This window comes from Hippocampus bargibanti, linkage group LG14, assembly GCF_051943395.1.
Source record: "Hippocampus bargibanti isolate YZ-2025 linkage group LG14, ASM5194339v1, whole genome shotgun sequence".
In the NCBI taxonomy this organism is placed as follows: Eukaryota; Metazoa; Chordata; class Actinopteri; order Syngnathiformes; family Syngnathidae; genus Hippocampus; species Hippocampus bargibanti.
This window is the reverse complement of record NC_142747.1, coordinates 13,422,374-13,440,271: the sequence shown is the minus strand read 5'-3', so window position 1 is coordinate 13,440,271 and position 17,898 is coordinate 13,422,374. Positions and strand designations below refer to the sequence as shown.

The 17,898-nt window shown below is 38.9% G+C and overlaps 2 protein-coding genes and 1 long non-coding RNA gene across 5 annotated transcripts in view; 2 read left to right on the top strand and 1 right to left on the bottom strand.

Moving 5' to 3' along the window:
- ercc2 (ERCC excision repair 2, TFIIH core complex helicase subunit) overlaps positions 1-11,012 on the top strand; it is a 25,068-nt gene extending 14,056 nt beyond the window's left edge. The window contains exon 24 of the mRNA XM_089014395.1: positions 10,872-11,012. The gene's annotated coding sequence lies outside the window, so the exon portion shown is untranslated. The remainder of the gene's footprint in view (positions 1-10,871) is intronic.
- The window catches only part of klc3 (kinesin light chain 3), an 18,328-nt gene extending 430 nt beyond the window's left edge, over positions 1-17,898 (bottom strand). The window contains exons 1-12 of one of the 3 annotated variants that reach the window (XM_089014410.1): positions 17,693-17,898; positions 16,231-16,465; positions 16,016-16,081; positions 15,770-15,937; positions 13,209-13,284; positions 12,985-13,136; positions 12,810-12,892; positions 12,211-12,298; positions 12,007-12,108; positions 11,218-11,391; positions 11,058-11,160; positions 10,783-10,957 (exon numbers count right to left, since the gene is read on the bottom strand). In XM_089014410.1, coding sequence (XP_088870536.1) covers positions 10,783-10,957; positions 11,058-11,160; positions 11,218-11,391; positions 12,007-12,108; positions 12,211-12,298; positions 12,810-12,892; positions 12,985-13,136; positions 13,209-13,284; positions 15,770-15,937; positions 16,016-16,081; positions 16,231-16,446 — 1,403 coding nt within the window. In that variant the 5' untranslated portion in view covers positions 16,447-16,465; positions 17,693-17,898. Of the gene's footprint in view, positions 1-10,764; positions 10,958-11,057; positions 11,392-12,006; positions 12,109-12,210; positions 12,299-12,809; positions 12,893-12,984; positions 13,137-13,208; positions 13,285-15,769; positions 15,938-16,015; positions 16,082-16,230; positions 16,466-17,692 lie in introns of all 3 variants that reach the window. The other 2 variants (XR_016117227.1, XM_089014409.1) reach the window with 2 other exon arrangements.
- LOC148888401 (uncharacterized) lies at positions 13,292-16,361 on the top strand. Its single transcript, XR_016117228.1, has 4 exons — positions 13,292-13,786; positions 15,756-15,913; positions 15,994-16,111; positions 16,223-16,361. It is a non-coding gene; the product is annotated as an uncharacterized LOC148888401 (long non-coding RNA).

Here is a 17,898-nt window from a genome sequence, read left to right as displayed (position 1 = left end):
TTTCCAATGACTGTGCCTATGAACTGCAGTCTAGACTGAGGGATGGACCTCTGTGGCGGAGGATCCACCGAACCCGTGAAACTGACTCACCGAACCCAGGTTAAGAACCACTGATATATAGTAAGGCGTGTTTAGCCCGGAAAAAACGACCATGAATACTAAGGCGTTTTTTACCCGAAAAAAACGAGCATGTATAGTAAGGCGTTTTTAGCGCAAAAAAAACAACCATGTATAGTAAGGCGTTTTTAGCCGAAAAAAACGACCATGTATAGTACGGTGTTTTTAGCCCGAAAAAAACAACCATGTATAGCAAGGCGTTTTTAGCCGAAAAATACGACCATGTATAGTAAGGCGTTTTTAGCGCAAAAAAAACCCAACCATGTATAGTAAGGCGTTTATAGCCCAAAAAAAACAACCACATATATAGTAAGGCGTTTTTTACACGAAAAAAAGCCAGAAAAAAACAACCATGTATAGTAAGGCGTTTTTAGCCGAAAAAAACCACCATGTATAGTAAGGCGTTTTTAGCGCAAAAAAAAACAACCATGTATAGTAAGGCGTTTATAGCCCGAAAAAACAACCATGTATAGTAAGGCGTTTTTAGCCGAAAAATACGACCATATATAATACGGCGTTTTAGCCCGAAAAAAACCCAACCATGTATAGTAAGGCGTTTTTAGCGCAAAAAAAAAAACCATGTATAGTAAGGCGTTTATAGCCCGAAAAAAACAACCATGTATAGTAAGGCGTTTATAGCCTGAAAAAAACAACCATGTATAGTAAGGCGTTTTTAGCCGAAAAAAACGACCATGTATAGTAAGGCGTTTTTAGCGCAAAAAAAAAAAAACATGTATAGGTAGGCGTTTATAGCCCGAAAAAAACAACCATGTATAGTAAGGCGTTTTTAGTCGAAAAAAACGACCATGTATAGTAAGGCGTTTTTAGCGCAAAAAAAAACAACCATGTATAGTAAGGCGTTTTAGCCCGAAAAAAAAAACAACCATGTATAGTAAGGCGTTTTTAGCCGAAAAAAACAACCATGTATAGTAAGGCGTTTTTAGCGCAAAAAAACAACCATGTATAGTAAGGCGTTTTTAGCGCAAAAAAACCAACCATGTATAGTAAGGCGTTTTTAGCCCGAAAAAAACAACCATGTATAGTAAGGCGTTTTTAGCGCAAAAAAAAACAACCATGTATAGTAAGGCGTTTATAGCCTGAAAAAAAACAACCATGTATAGTAAGGCGTTTTTAGCGAGAAAAAAAAAAAAAACAACCATGTATAGAAAGGCGTTTATAGCCCGAAAAAAAACCAACCATGTATAGTAAGGCGTTTTTAGCGCAAAAAAAAACAACCATGTATAGTAAGGCATTTTTAGCGAAAAAAAACCCAACCATGTATAGTAAGGCGTTTATAGCCCGAAAAAAACAACCATGTATAGTAAGGCGTTTTTAGCGCAAAAAAAAACCAACCATGTATAGTAAGGCGTTTATAGCCCAAAAAAAACAACCATGTAAAGTAAAGCGTTTTTAGCCGAAAAATACGACCATGTATAATACGGCGTTTTAGCCCGAAAAAAAAAACAACCATGTATAGTAAGGCGTTTTTAGCCCGAAAAAAACAACCATGTATAGTAAGGCGTTTTTAGCGCAAAAAAAACCCAACCATGTATAGTAAGGCGTTTATAGCCTGAAAAAAACAACCATGTATAGTAAGGCGTTTTTAGCCGAAAAAAACGACCATGTATAGTAAGGCGTTTTTAGCGCAAAAAAAACCAACCATGTATAGAAAGGCGTTTTTAGCCGAAAAATACGACCATGTATAATACGGCGTTTTAGCCCGAAAAAAAAACAACCATGTATAGTAAGGCGTTTTTAGCCCGAAAAAAACAACCATGCATAGTAAGGCGTTTTTAGCGCAAGAAAAACCAACCATGTATAGTAAGGCGTTTATAGCGCAAAAAAACCCAACCATGTATAGTAAGGCGTTTTTAGCCGAAAAAAACGACCATGTATAGTAAGGCGTTTTTAGCGCAAAAAAAACCAACCATGTATAGAAAGGCGTTTATAGCCCGAAAAAAACAACCATGTATAGTAAGGCATTTATAGCCTGAAAAAAACAACCATGTATAGTAAGGCGTTTTTAGCCGAAAAATACGACCATGTATAATACGGCGTTTTAGCCCGAAAAAAAACCAACCATGTATAGTAAGGCGTTTTTAGCCCGAAAAAAACGACCATGTATACTAAGGCGTTTTTTACCTGAAAAAAACGACCATGTATAGTAAGGCGTTTATAGCCCGAAAAAAACGACCATGTATAGTAAGGCGTTTATAGCCCGAAAAAAAAACCATATATAGTAAGGCGTTTATAGCCCGAAAAAAACAACCATGTAAAGTAAGGCGTTTTTAGCCGAAAAATATGACCATGTATAATACGGCGTTTTAGCCCGAAAAAAAAACAACCATGTATCGTAAGCCGTTTTTAGCGCAAGAAAAACCAACCATGTATAGTAAGGCGTTTATAGCCCGAAAAAAACAACCATGTAAAGTAAGGCGTTTTTAGCCAAAAAAAACAACCATGTATAGTAAGGCGTTTTTAGCCCGAAAAAAACCAACCATGTATAGTAAGGCGTTTATAGCCCGAAAAAAAACCAACCATATATAGTAAGGCGTGTTTAGCCCGGAAAAAACGACCATGTATACTAAGGCGTTTTTTACCCGAAAAAAACGACAATGTAAAGTAAGGCGTTTTTAGCCCGAAAAAAACAACCATGTATAGTAAGGCGTTTTTAGCGCAAGAAAAACCAACCATGTATAGTAAGGCGTTTATAGCGCAAAAAAAACCAACCATGTATAGTAAGGCGTTTTTAGCCCGAAAAAAACAACCATGTAAAGTAAGGCGTTTTTAGCGCAAAAAAAAAACCCAACCATGTATAGTAAGGCGTTTTTAGCCCGAGAAAAACAACCATGTATAGTAAGGCGTTTTTAGCGCAAAAAAAACCAACCATGTATAGTAAGGCGTTTATAGCCCGAAAAAAAACAACCATGTAAAGTAAGGCGTTTTTAGCCAAAAAATACAACCATGTATAGTACGGCGTTTTTAGCCCGAAAAAAACGACCATGTATAGTAAGGCGTTTATAGCCCGAAAAAAAACCAACCATATATAGTAAGGCGTGTTTAGCCCGGAAAAAACGACCATGTATACTAAGGCGTTTTTTACCCGAAAAAAAACGACAATGTATAGTAAGGCGTTTTTAGCCGAAAAATACGACCATGTATAATACGGCGTTTTTAGCCCGAAAAAAAACAACCATGTATAGTAAGGCGTTTATAGCCCGAAAAAAAAAACAACCATGTATAGTAAGGCGTTTATAGCCCGAAAAAAAAACAACCATATATAGTAAGGCGTGCTTAGCCCGGAAAAAACGACCATGTATACTAAGGCGTTTTTTACCCGAAAAAAATGACCATGTATAGTAAGGCGTTTTTAGCCGAAAAAAACAACCATGCATAGTAAGGCGTTTTTAGCCCGAAAAAAACAACCATGCATAGTAAGGCGTTTATAGCCCGAAAAAAACAACCATGTAAAGTAAGGCGTTTTTAGCCCGAAAAAAACAACCATGTATAGTAAGGCGTTTTTAGCGCAAGAAAAACCAACCATGTATAGTAAGGCATTTTTTAGCCCGAAAAAAACGACCATGTATAGTAAGGCGTTTTTAGCGCAAAAAAAAACAACCATGTATAGTAAGGCGTTTTTAGCCCGAAAAAAAACAACCATGTATAGTAAGGCGTTTTTAGCCCGAAAAAAACAACAATGTATAGTAAGGCGTTTTTAGCCGAAAAATACGACCATGTATAATACGGCGTTTTTAGCCCGAAAAAAAACAACCATGTATAATAAGGCGTTTTTAGGCGAAAAATACAACCATGTATAGTACGGCGTTTTTAGCCGAAAAATACGACGGCGTTTTTAGCCCGAAAAAAAACAACCATGTATAATAAGGCGTTTTTAGGCGAAAAATACAACCATGTATAGTACGGCGTTTTTAGCCCGAAAAAAAACAACCATGTATAGTAAGGCGTGCTTAGCCCGGAAAAAACGACCATGTATACTAAGGCGTTTTTTACCCGAAAAAAATGACCATGTATAGTAAGGCGTTTTTAGCCGAAAAAAACAACCATGCATAGTAAGGCGTTTTTAGCCCGAAAAAAAACAACCATGCATAGTAAGGCGTTTATAGCCCGAAAAAAAACGACCATGTATAGTAAGGCGTTTTTAGCGCAAAAAAAAACCAACCATGCATAGTAAGGCGTTTTTAGCGCAAGAAAAACCAACCATGTATAGTAAGGCATTTTTACCCGAAAAAAAACAACCATGTATAGTAAGGCGTTTTTAGCGCAAAAAAAAAACACAACCATGTATAGTAAGGCGTTTTTAGCCCGAAAAAAACAACCATGTATAGTAAGGCGTTTTTAGCCCAAAAAAAAAACAACCATGTATAGTAAGGCGTTTTTAGCCCGAAAAAAACAACCATGTATAGTAAGGCGTTTATAGCCCGAAAAAACCAACCATGTATAGTAAGGCGTTTTTAGCCCGAAAAAAACAACCATGTATAGTAAGGCGTTTTTAGCCCGAAAAAAACAACCATGTATAGTAAGGCGTTTTTAGCCCGAAAAAAAACAACCATGTATAGTAAGGCGTTTATAGCCCGAAAAAAACAACCATGTATAGTAAGGCGTTTTTAGCCCGAAAAAAACAACCATGTATAGTAAGGCGTTTATAGCCCGAAAAAAACAACCATGTATAGTATGGCGTTTTTAGCCTGAAAAAAACAACCATGTATAGTAAGGCGTTTTTAGCCCGGAAAAAAACGACCATGTATACTAAGGTGTTTTTTGCCCGAAAAAAAACGACCATGTATAGTAAGGCGTTTATAGCCCGAAAAAAAAACCCATATATAGTAAGGCGTTTATAGCCCGAAAAAAACAACCATGTAAAGTAAGCCGTTTTTAGCCCGAATGCACAAACCATTTGACCACAAGGTAAGCAGTCCAAGATTGTTCCAAGGGGTGAGTGTGAGCATGAGGGGGAATCATAGATTTGATAGCCACACAATATAGGCAGGCATGCGATTCGAACAGTGCCCCTCCGCATCGCAAATGAACACATTAACCACTCAACTACCAGGGAGGTGATGAGAGGTCTATATTGTCCTTAGGGTTGAATGAGCCAGAAAATAACAACCATGTATAGTAAGGCGATTTTAGCCAAAAAAGGACCATTTATTGTCAGCCATTTTTAGCCGAAAAAAAACCTATGTATAGTCAGGCATTATTAGCCTCCTCCCCCCACCCCCCCCAAAAAAAACGACCATGTCTAGTAAGACGTTTTTAGTCGAAAAATACGACCATGTATAATACGGCGTTTTTAGCCCGAAAAAAAACAACCATGTATAGTAAGGCGTTTATAGCCCGAAAAAAAAACAACCATATATAGTAAGGCGTTTATAGCCCGAAAAAAAAACAACCATATATAGTAAGGCGTGCTTAGCCCGGAAAAAACGACCATGTATACTAAGGCGTTTTTTACCCGAAAAAAATGACCATGTATAGTAAGGCGTTTTTAGCCGAAAAATACAACCATGTATAGTACGGCGTTTTTAGCCCGAAAAAAACAACCATGCATAGTAAGGCGTTTATAGCCCGAAAAAAAACGACCATGTATAGTAAGGCGTTTTTAGCGCAAAAAAAAAACAACCATGCATAGTAAGGCGTTTATAGCCCGAAAAAAAAACGACTATGTATACTAAGGCATTTTTTACCCGAAAAAAACGACCATGTATAGTAAAGCGTTTTTAGCGCAAAAAAAAACAACCATGTATAGTAAGGCGTTTTTAGCCCGAAAAAAACAACCATGTATAGTAAGGCGTTTTTAGCCCGAAAAAAACAACCATGTATAATAAGGCGTTTTTAGACGAAAAATACGACCATGTACAATACGGCGTTTTTAGCCCGAAAAAAACAACCATGTATAATAAGGCGTTTTTAGCCGAAAAATACAACCATGTATAGTACGGCGTTTTTAGCCCGAAAAAAAAACAACCATGTATAGTGAGGCGTTTATAGCCCGAAAAAAAAACAACCATATATAGTAAGGCGTTTATAGCCCGAAAAAAAAACAACCATATATAGTAAGGCGTGCTTAGCCCGGAAAAAACGACCATGTATACTAAGGCGTTTTTTACCCGAAAAAAATGACCATGTATAGTAAGGCGTTTTTAGCCGAAAAAAACAACCATGTATAGTACGGCGTTTTTAGCCCGAAAAAAAACAACCATGCATAGTAAGGCGTTTATAGCCCGAAAAAAAACGACCATGTATAGTAAGGCGTTTTTAGCGCAAAAAAAAACCAACCATGCATAGTAAGGCGTTTATAGCCCAAAAAAAAACGACCATGTATACTAAGGCATTTTTTACCCGAAAAAAAACGACCATGTATAGTAAGGCGTTTTTAGCGCAAAAAAAAAACAACCATGTATAGTAAGGCGTTTTTAGCCCGAAAAAAACAACCATGTATAGTAAGGCGTTTTTAGCCCGAAAAAAAACAACCATGTATAATAAGGCGTTTTTAGACGAAAAATACGACCATGTACAATACGGCGTTTTTAGCCCGAAAAAATACAACCATGTATAATAAGGCGTTTTTAGCCGAAAAAAACAACCATGTATAGTACGGTGTTTTTAGCCCGAAAAAAAACAACCATATATAGAAAGGCGTGTTTAGCCCGGAAAAAACGACCATGTATACTAAGGCGTTTTTTACCCGAAAAAAACGACAATGTATAGTAAGGCGTTTTTAGCCGAAAAATACAACCATGTATAGTAAGGCGTTTATAGCCCGAAAAAAAACAACCATGTATAATAAGCCGTTTTTAGGCGAAAAATACGACCATGTATAATATGGCGTTTTTAGCCTGAAAAAAAACAACCATATATAGTAAGGCGTGTTTAGCCCGGAAAAAAACGACCATGTATACTAAGGTGTTTTTTACCCGAAAAAAACGACCATGTATAGTAAGGCGTTTTTAGCGCAAAAAAAAACAACCATGTATAGTAAGGCGTTTTTAGCGATAAAAAAAAAAAAAGCCATCTATAGTGCACAAACGTTTTGACCACAAAAAAAGCAGTCCAAGATTGTTCCAAGGGGTGAGTGTGAGCATGAGCGGGAATCATAGATTTGATAGCCAACAAAAAGGCAGGCATGCGATTCGTACAGTGCGTTTCCGCAGCGCAAAAAAACCCAACCATGTATAGTAAGGCGTTTATAGCCCGAAAAAAACAACCATTCAACTAAAGTAAGGCGTTTTTAGAGCCAAAAAAAAACAAACCATGTATAGTAAGGCGATTTTAGCCAAAAAAGGACCATGTATTGTCAGGCATTTTTAGCCGAAAAAAAAACTATGTATAGTAAGGCATTATTAGCCTCCTCCCCCCAAAAAAAAACGACCATGTCTAGTAAGGCGTTTTTAGTCGAAAAAAACGACCATGTATAATACGGCGTTTTTAGCCCGAAAAAAAAACAACCATGTATAGTAAGGCGTTTATAGCCCGAAAAAAAACCAACCATATATAGTAAGGCGTTTATAGCCCGAAAAAAAAAAACAACCATATATAGTAAGGCGTTTATAGCCCGAAAAAAACGACCATGTATACTAAGGCGTTTTTAGCCCAAAAAAAAAACACCATGTATAGTAAGGCGTTTATAGCCCGAAAAAAACAACCATGTATAGTAAGGCGTTTTTAGCGCAAAAAAAAAACACAACCATGTATAGTAAGGCGTTTTTAGCCCGAGAAAAACAACCATGTATAGTAAGGCGTTTTTAGCGCAAAAAAAAAACAACCATGTATAGTAAGGCGTTTATAGCCCGAAAAAAAAACGACTATGTATACTAAGGCGTTTTTTACCCAAAAAAAACGACCATGTATAGTAAAGCGTTTTTAGCGCAAAAAAAAACAACCATGTATAGTAAGGCGTTTTTAGCCCGAAAAAAAACAACCATGTATAGTAAGGCGTTTTTAGCCCGAAAAAAACAACCATGTATAATAAGGCGTTTTTAGACGAAAAATACGACCATGTACAATACGGCGTTTTTAGCCCGAAAAAAACAACCATGTATAATAAGGCGTTTTTAGCCGAAAAATACAACCATGTATAGTACGGCGTTTTTAGCCCGAAAAAAAAACAACCATGTATAGTGAGGCGTTTATAGCCCGAAAAAAAACAACCATATATAGTAAGGCGTTTATAGCCCGAAAAAAAAACAACCATATATAGTAAGGCGTGCTTAGCCCGGAAAAAACGACCATGTATACTAAGGCGTTTTTTACCCGAAAAAAATGACCATGTATAGTAAGGCGTTTTTAGCCGAAAAATACAACCATGTATAGTACGGCGTTTTTAGCCCGAAAAAAACAACCATGCATAGTAAGGCGTTTATAGCCCGAAAAAAAACGACCATGTATAGTAAGGCGTTTTTAGCGCAAAAAAAAACAACCATGCATAGTAAGGCGTTTATAGCCCGAAAAAAAACGACCATGTATACTAAGGCATTTTTTACCCGAAAAAAAACGACCATGTATAGTAAAGCGTTTTTAGCGCAAAAAAAAACAACCATGTATAGTAAGGCGTTTTTAGCCCGAAAAAAACAACCATGTATAGTAAGGCGTTTTTAGCCCGAAAAAAAAAACCATGTATAATAAGGCGTTTTTAGACGAAAAATACGACCATGTACAATACGGCGTTTTTAGCCCGAAAAAAACAACCATGTATAATAAGGCGTTTTTAGCCGAAAAATACAACCATGTATAGTACGGTGTTTTTAGCCCGAAAAAAACAACCATATATAGAAAGGCGTGTTTAGCCCGGAAAAAACGACCATGTATAGTAAGGCGTTTTTAGCCGAAAAATACAACCATGTATAGTAAGGCGTTTATAGCCCGAAAAAAAAACAACCATGTATAATAAGCCGTTTTTAGGCGAAAAATACGACCATGTATAATATGGCGTTTTTAGCCTGAAAAAAACAACCATATATAGTAAGGCGTGTTTAGCCCGGAAAAAAACGACCATGTATACTAAGGTGTTTTTTACCCGAAAAAAACGACCATGTATAGTAAGGCGTTTTTAGCGCAAAAAAAAACCAACCATGTATAGTAAGCCGTTTTTAGCGATAAAAAAACAAAAAAGCCCTCTGCAATGCACAAACCATTTGACCACAAGGTAAGCAGTCCAAGATTGTTCCAAGGGGTGAGTGTGAGCATGAGGGGGAATCATAGATTTGATAGCCACACAATATAGGCAGGCATGCGATTCGAACAGTGCCCCTCCGCATCGCAAATGAACACATTAACCACTCAACTACCAGGGAGGTGATGAGAGGTCTATATTGTCCTTAGGGTTGAATGAGCCAGAAAATAACAACCATGTATAGTAAGGCGATTTTAGCCAAAAAAGGACCATTTATTGTCAGCCATTTTTAGCCGAAAAAAAACCTATGTATAGTCAGGCATTATTAGCCTCCTCCCCCCACCCCCCCAAAAAAACGACCATGTCTAGTAAGACGTTTTTAGTAGAAAAAAAAACACCATGTATAGTATGATGTTTTTAGCCGAGAAAAAAATGGCCATGTATAGTAAGGTGTTTTTTTGCACCCCCAAAAAAGGCAATGTATAGTAAGGTGTATTTAGCCGAGAAAAACGACCATGTATAGCACAGGTGTCAAAGTTAGCCCGAGGGCCAAATCGACCATGTACAGTAAGGTTTTTTTAGCCCGCGAAAAAAATCAAACTATGTTAAGCAGATTTTAGCTTACTTACAGACAGTGTATTGTACAGGTGTTCAGATACCTGACATGTTTCGGGACAAATTCGGCCCGCCAAGTAGACATTTTTTTTTGGGCCCGCGACGAGCAAATAAAACTTGTTAAATTCCATGATGATTGCTAAAATCTGAGCCAAAATTTCATATTTTTGGATGTCAACCACAATAAAAGTCATTATTCTTGATTTCAAATTTGAAAACGAGTGATTCATTAATTTGCTGTGTGCTCTATATGTAATATTTGAAGGGATTTAAACATTCTAATGGGTTCCCCAAATTCATAACGGCCCTCGAAAGGAAACCATATCTACAATGTGGCCCGTGGCAAAAAATGACTTTGACACCCCTGATGTATAGTAAGGTGTTTTTAGCACGAAAAAAAAGGCCATTTATTCTAAGCCGTTTTAGCCCCAAAAAATGCACCATGTATAGTAAAGAATTTTTAGCCGAAAAACAACAACCATGTAGAGTAAGACGTTTTAAGTCGAAAAAAGAGGACCCTGTATAGTAAGGAGTTTTTAGCCGAGAAAAACGACCATGTATAGTAAGGTGTTTTAGCACGAAAAAAAGGCCATTTATTCTAAGCCGTTTTTAGCCCAAAAAAGAAAAAATGACTATGTACAGTAAGGCGTTTTTAGCCGAAAAAAGAATCATGTATTGTAAGGCGTTTTGAGCCTGAAAAAAAGAGCTATGTATCGTACAGTAAGGCGTTTTTAGCCCCAAAAAAACAACAACCATGTATTCAATAGCAAAAAAAAAAGCCAATTCCTAAAACTTTAGGTCGCACTTTCAAGGGACTTAGCGACACTTAATATTGAATTTGTCATCATTGGGACGAACAGCGCCCCAGACTACTGTCAGGGGCGCAGGCCTGACTTACTTACAGACAAGCATTACTTTACCCAGCATTCCTCGGGGTAGCTTCCTCCACATCGACCCCCTTGAGCTTGCGCACCAGCTTCTCACTACTTCGCCGTATGGACTCTCGCAGCTTGGTGAAGGAGCCGCTTCGCCTCAGCGGGCCATCCTGATGCCCAGATTGGTCGCCGCTCCCTGACCAGCTGGGCCGGGTGTCGCCTGTACGACAGTGGAGCGCGAAAGAAAAAGATCGGATGTTATGACAGCAAGCCTGGATTGAAGATAAGTCAATAATAATAAAGGTAAAGTTTCCGCGTACCTTCGGATACAGATCCAAACTCCTTCTCATGCGCTCTGGTGAGAATCTCCTTGTAGAGCGCTTCGGCCTGGCGATACTTTCCTTGCTTGAGGTAACAAGAGGCCTGAAAGGAAGAAGATGAACGAGTAGGAAGAAGATGAGGGGTTGAGGTTGCGCTTACCAGGTTGTTTTTGGTCTTGGCCACGTTAGCATCGTCAGGTCCCAGTTTGCTCTGATAGATGTGCAGAGCTCGCTCGTAGTAGCGCTCCACTTCCTGGTACTTTCCCTGGTTCTGACATAGCAGTGCCAAGTTGTTCAGCTGTTTGGCCACATCAGGGTGCTCCGTGCCCAGCACCTGGCGAATCATGCAAAGTACAACTGGGTCTGTAAACACGTGATTTCGCATAGTTGTTCCAGTTGATTTTTTTCCCCCACCAGAAATCTTCCATTGCACTGCTTACATGAGTTATTAGTTATTAAAATACATAAAGTAAAAACCAAAATACTATCACATTTGAACTCATTCACTGCCATTCCCAAATTTATTCGGGAATTGAAAATAGGACATAGAGTGCCACTCCCGAATTGGTTCAGGTTTTGTATTTTCATGCTTGGGCACTGATAAAGCGCTGGTCAGACCACTGGCAATGTTTTTTCCCTTCCACAAGCATTTCCTTTGTTTCCACTTTGTTCCAGCTTCAGCTGTTGGAAAAGCGCTATATTAAACCAATATGTATGTATTGCATTGCATTTTGGACAGCCGTCCTCATTTCAAACTTATATATAACTCCAGACCCATATCATTTAGGAATTAACTTTTTTTTCTGATGAGAAAAGAGAGTCTAAAGTTTGTCATGCTGCTCGGAATGTTGATGTAGTCCTAAAACTCAATATTCTGTGGGTCGTGGAATTTGAGTGACGATGGAGTGGACACAAAATTTCCCCACCAGAAATATGGAAAACATTTGACCTTCTCGCGGATCTGCAGGGCTCGCTTGCAGAGCGGCTCAGCTTCGGTGTATTTGCCTCGCTTCCCGTAAAGCACAGCCAGATTGTTGAGTGTGGCCGCCACCTATAAACACAGGCAAAAACACGAATCCAAACACGCGTGTGTTTGCGTGCGCGTGTGTGTGAGATGCAGTGACATGACATGTGTTGTTTATGTTCAACTTACAGCTGGGTGATCCATTCCTAATGTTTTCTCCCTGATGGCCAGCGCGTCATTTAGCAAGTTGGCAGCTTCTTTGTATTTGTTTTGGTCTCTAATTATACAAAAAAAAGTGTACAAATTACTTTGAAGTCATTCACAATCAGACATTTGCAAAAATGTGTCCACTACAGTGCCAGGGTTTTTGTCATTGTAACTTGAATTCCAGGACAAATAGAATAATGAGTTTTAGGACGACATCAACATTCAATGCAGCGTAAAAAAAACCTTAGATTCTCTTCTTTCATCAGAAAAGAGTTAATTCCTAAATTATATGGGTCTGGAGTTATATGAGCTTGAAATGGGGGCGGATGTCCAATATACAATGTAATACATACATACTGGTTTATATAGTGCTTTAACAACAGCTGAAGCTGGAACAAAGCGCTAACATGGAAAAATTCTGCCACCTTGTGGAAGGGAAAAAACATTGACGGCACTTTATCGGCACCCAAACAAGAAAAAAACAACCCAAACAAATTTGGGAATGGCACGGATATTTTCAATGGCAGTGAATGAGTTAACACTTGTTTAATTTGTTGTGTTGCCATAGTTACAGGCCTCACCTATACACCAGTGCCAGAATGTTCAACATGGTGGCCACGTCAGGGTGGGTGTGGCCCGACGACTTCTCCAAGTCTTCTAAAGCCTTGGGGATGGATTTCAAGTTTCGGTTACATGATTTAAAGCGATTTTACGACCTGCGGCGTTTGCGATACGTCGGCAGCAGGGAGCGCTCACCTGTTTGCAAAGGGGCACAGCAACTTCGTATCGTCCCTGCGAGGCGTACTGGATGACGAGATTATGGAGCGTCCGGAGGCGAGCGGGAATCTCGTAGCCTCCTTGTTGGGCTGCCGCTGCCGCACTGCTGTGGTGATGTTGCGACGTCGACACTGACACACATTATTCAGGTCATTTCGATTATTCGCTTTATTTTGTCATGTGTGTGTGTGTGTGTGTGTTACTTTGTGATGACTCTTCATCCTCGCCAGGAAAAAGGTCATCCAAAGATTCCTTCTTGTAAGCTGTGCTCTTGTCATCCTGTAAATATAAGACAAGACAAAAAACAGTAAATAAATAAATAACTAAAAATACATGTGCTGAAATAAAAGTACTGTATTTTATGGTGTATAAGGCGCACCCCCAAAGAATAATGTATTTTCAAACCTTTTCCATATACAGTGAGACCTCAACTTACAAACACCTCAACTTACAAACTTTTTGTCTTACAAACGTCAAATTTATGAAAATTAAACCTTATAATAAGCACTATTTTCATAATACACACCCACCACGGCTGGCGGAGTGATCTTCGGCGGAATCACACGACCGAACAGCACCAGAGGTTAAGTTACCAACAGTCCTTATGGAAGGTGACTCTCCTTCCATAAGCCATCAACGACCATCAAAAAGGTAAATAAAAGCACAGTTTATTTCTTTAATTACAGTCGTCATGTAATGCGCCTCTCTTTCCAAACAGCAATTCCTTTTGACCTTCGACCTCCAACGCCATTCCATCAAGCCATAAATGACCATCACAAATGTAAATAAAGTGACTTTATGATACAATGCAGTGTATTTATTTCATTGCAATACAATAGCACATTTATTATACATAGAATAAGGCATGTTGTGTGTAGTTTTAAGGCTTATTTAGTTGAAAAGTATATTTTATGGAAACCCGGGAACGGATTATTTCCATTTTAATGGTTTCCTATGGAAATTTTTTTTTTTGAGATACATACTTTTCGCCTTACACACGCTGTCTGGGAACCAATTAAGTTCGTAAGTTGAGGTCTCACTGTATGAGGCGCACCAGACTATAAGGCACACCTTCATTAATGAAAAAAAAGTTTCCCAAATATAATATATAAATCGATGAAAAGGTTTCTTTAGCCATCATCTGTCCTTCTTTGAAGGTGTCGGACGTTTCCGCCTCAATCGGCAGTACATATGCACCTAACAGCTAGCAACCACTCATTCCACGACAATGAGGTTAAAAGCTATTTTCATAAAACAGCAAAATCCTTCACTAAATCGCCATGGTGGGGTGAGGTTCATTACGATCGTTCATACAACAGACTTCTTAGGCAACATAGGCTTAGTTATGCTGATGTGGTGATACCAGATCAAATGGGGTAATCAGGCCAGTCGTAGACCCCAAACTCAGGCAGGACAATAGAAGTAATCAGTGTAGCCGCAGGGAGTAGTCCTCTGCTCCCCCCAATCTGAGAGCAGGGACCAATCATAGCAGAGACTGGCACCACCGCGTCTGGACAGTAGGGATACATATATAGGGCCGAAACTACCGGCAAAAGATTTTAGTTCGTTGAAGAAGCATCTTGGATAAGAAGCGAAACGTCCAGTACAGATGTCGGCTGAAGAAACTTTTTCATCGATGGACCACTCCTGTATGACTGAGAGCTTACACAGACATAATACATAAATAGATAAAAGTTTTCCAAATATAAGGCACACCACATTATAAGGTGCTACAGTAGAGGCTGATGTTACATACTACTTCTTCTAAGGGGGGAAATGGGGTGGGTGGCTGCTGACAGTAGTTGCGAGACCTGTTGTGGCTCAATATTACTTCACATATAAGGTAGAAAATGAAAGCTTTTGGGTGCGACTTATACACCGGAAAATACGGTACTCGCAAAAAAAAATACAACAATATTTGGAAAAATTATATTAAATGAATACCAAATACTGTGATACCTCAGCTTACAAACGCTTTAGCGCACAAACTTTTCCACTCACGAACATTAAATTCGCGAGCATATAGTCTTGGCTAACGAACTAGTTTTCGGCAAACGAACCAAACCACAAAGCACCACGGTGGCTGGCAAACTAGTTTTCGGCGGTTGAACACCAAACCACACGGTTGAACAGCGCCACGGTGGCTGGCGGACTAGTTTTCATCACCACCTTTCTTTGAGTGCAGACATAGTTTGTTATCGAGTGGAGTACTTTTGCTATTATGGACCCGAAAAACCCCCCACCACAGGCTAGTGTTTAGCCGAAATGGACACACTATTACGCTAAGTCGACCATTGCTACCATCCATTGACAACTACCATCACAAAGGTAAATAAAACGACTTTATTATACAGTACAGTTTATTTTAATTACAATACAGTAGCCCATTTATTATACATAAAATAAGGTATCTTTTGTGTAGTTTTAAGGCTTATTTAGTAGAAAATTATGTTTTATGGGGACCTGGGAATGGATTACTCTCATTTGAATGGTTTCTTATGGGAAATAAATGTTTGAAAGACAAACTTTTCGCCTTACACAGACTTTCTGGGAACCAATTAAGTTCGTAAGATGACGTATCACTGTACTTTACGATGAATACTAAACAAAAAATGTGACTATGGCAGTATGTTATTTTGTCTTCAAACATTTGCAACCATCAATCTTCCTGTGTACATTTTGTTTTCTCAGTCGTCAAATCAACCATGTAATGTGTGATGGCACTTTTTGTTTGTATCCTGCGAGTGTAGGTGTGCCATCTCACCGGCAGCGGTGTCTCCTCTTGGTCGTATGTGCGCATAGTGGCCATGAACTGCAGATGCTTATTGTGTTCTTCCAACGTGACCACATCCTGCTCGCGCTCCTGTAGACGTTTCTGGGTGCCCGCCAGCTCATCGCGCAGCCACTGGTTCTCCTGACACAGGCGGCGTACCTTTAAATGGATGCCAAAACAAATTCAATCAACCTCTTCTTGCTCCCCCTTTTTAGAATCCAGAATTGGCAGCCTCACCTGTGCTCGCAGCTTCTGCTTCTCGGCCTCAAGAGAACTCAAATGAGCCGACAGCGCCATCATCACCTGATTGCACAACACACAAAGTACCGCATGGTAGAGTTCATTCTTCTTTTTGTTTTGTCTGTACCCCGCACCCCCACGAAACCACATCCTATTAAATTAAACAAAGTCATAGTTTTTTTCTTGATTGTTTTCTTTCTGTAGGACTCAACCTGCGCTTCACTGAGCCCCAGCTCGATCCTGTCCAGCGACTGTCGAATTATGCCACTCTTCTGGCTCTCCACGCTGCAGTCGCTTTCAACCGCCATTTCGTCATTCTGGGACGCCACCTGCAGGCTCTCGAGCAGGCTGCGATTCTCTCCTCTGAGCGCCTCCAGCCCAGCGATCACCTGCTGTGTGCTGCACAGGATCTCCTCGGCTGACAACATGGCCGCACCTCCTCGCTAACTAAAAAAAAATAATAATAATAATACATAATTGCAATCAATTGAAAACCCTATACTGTGTGTGTGTGTGTTTTTTTTTATTGAATTTGAAAACCTGAACATATTGAAAATATATCAACTATTTATTCACGATACAAACATGCTGTAAACATGATCATATTGTCGAACAAAAATCTTTGCATATGTTACAAAATTTGGGGAAGTGTTCTAAAAATATTTGTTTATCGCTTGAAGTTTGAAGGATTAAGGATGCCATTTATATACATTGCTACTTCAAATGTAACATTTTCACAAATAAACTGGAACAAAGACTGGAAATATGTCACACCATTATCTGGATAAAAATTCACAATTAAAACGTTTTACATTAATTTGCATTATTTTAATTAAATGTTGAAGATGGCTGACAGCAGCATGGCAGGCGACTGGTTAGCACATTCACCTCATGGCAGATTTGATTCCCATATGAAGTTTGCATGTTCTCCTAGTGCCAGTGTGGGTTTTCTCTGGGTACTGCGGTTTCTTGGCACCAAAAACCAAAAACAGTCATGGGAAATTACTTCTCCACTCTCAGTGTGGCTGTGAGTGTAAATGGTTGTTCATCTACACGTGTCTTTTTGGGTGGCAACTGGTGTATCCCACTTAATCCGCCAGGATCGGCTCCAGTAAGCCTGCGACCATTATGAGGATAGACGGCTCAAAAAATGGATGAAGGCAAACCAATTATGCAAAATTGAAAATTTATTTGGATGTGACAAGACAAAATATCGATTTTAAAAGGATTTTAAAGCAAAAAAAAAACATTTGTTCTTGGGGTGTGTGTGATATGTCATTTTTTAAATGTAAAAATACAACACAATTCAATATATGTTGACTATAACCAATTTAAGTCTAATAAAAATTCAAGTTCTGAAGACAAACTACAATTTAAAAAAATCATACAGTGTGTATGTTTTTAATTAGAAAGAACCTCCGAATTGCATTTATTTCTTTATTTTTAGGCAAATGTTGATGCTTTCGCGCAATGTGCAGCAGGCCTGTAAGCAATAATTATAATTCGCACATAAATCTCCCAAACTGTACACTTCGAGTTGTTTATGAGCCCAAACAATGAGAGGTTTGCAGAAGAGTCAGTAACATATGTTCACATTTGCGAGCTTGCAGCAAAGGTAAACACACACAAACACGAAGGTGCATTTCCACTCCCACTTAGTTATTTTTAGCCTACCTGCTAAGTCAACACTCCGTCGGGATCTCGTCTGGTTTAGTGCCTTGCAAGGAGGTGCTGTTTTTCTTTTATTTAGGTGAATATTATTTATAATTTGTTTTCGCCCGGTTTATGTGATGCTGAGAACCTTGTTGGTCTTAAAAAGTAATAAAAGTGTAAATGATCCACCTGCAACCTCCTCAACTCGCTGTCATCCCACAAATACT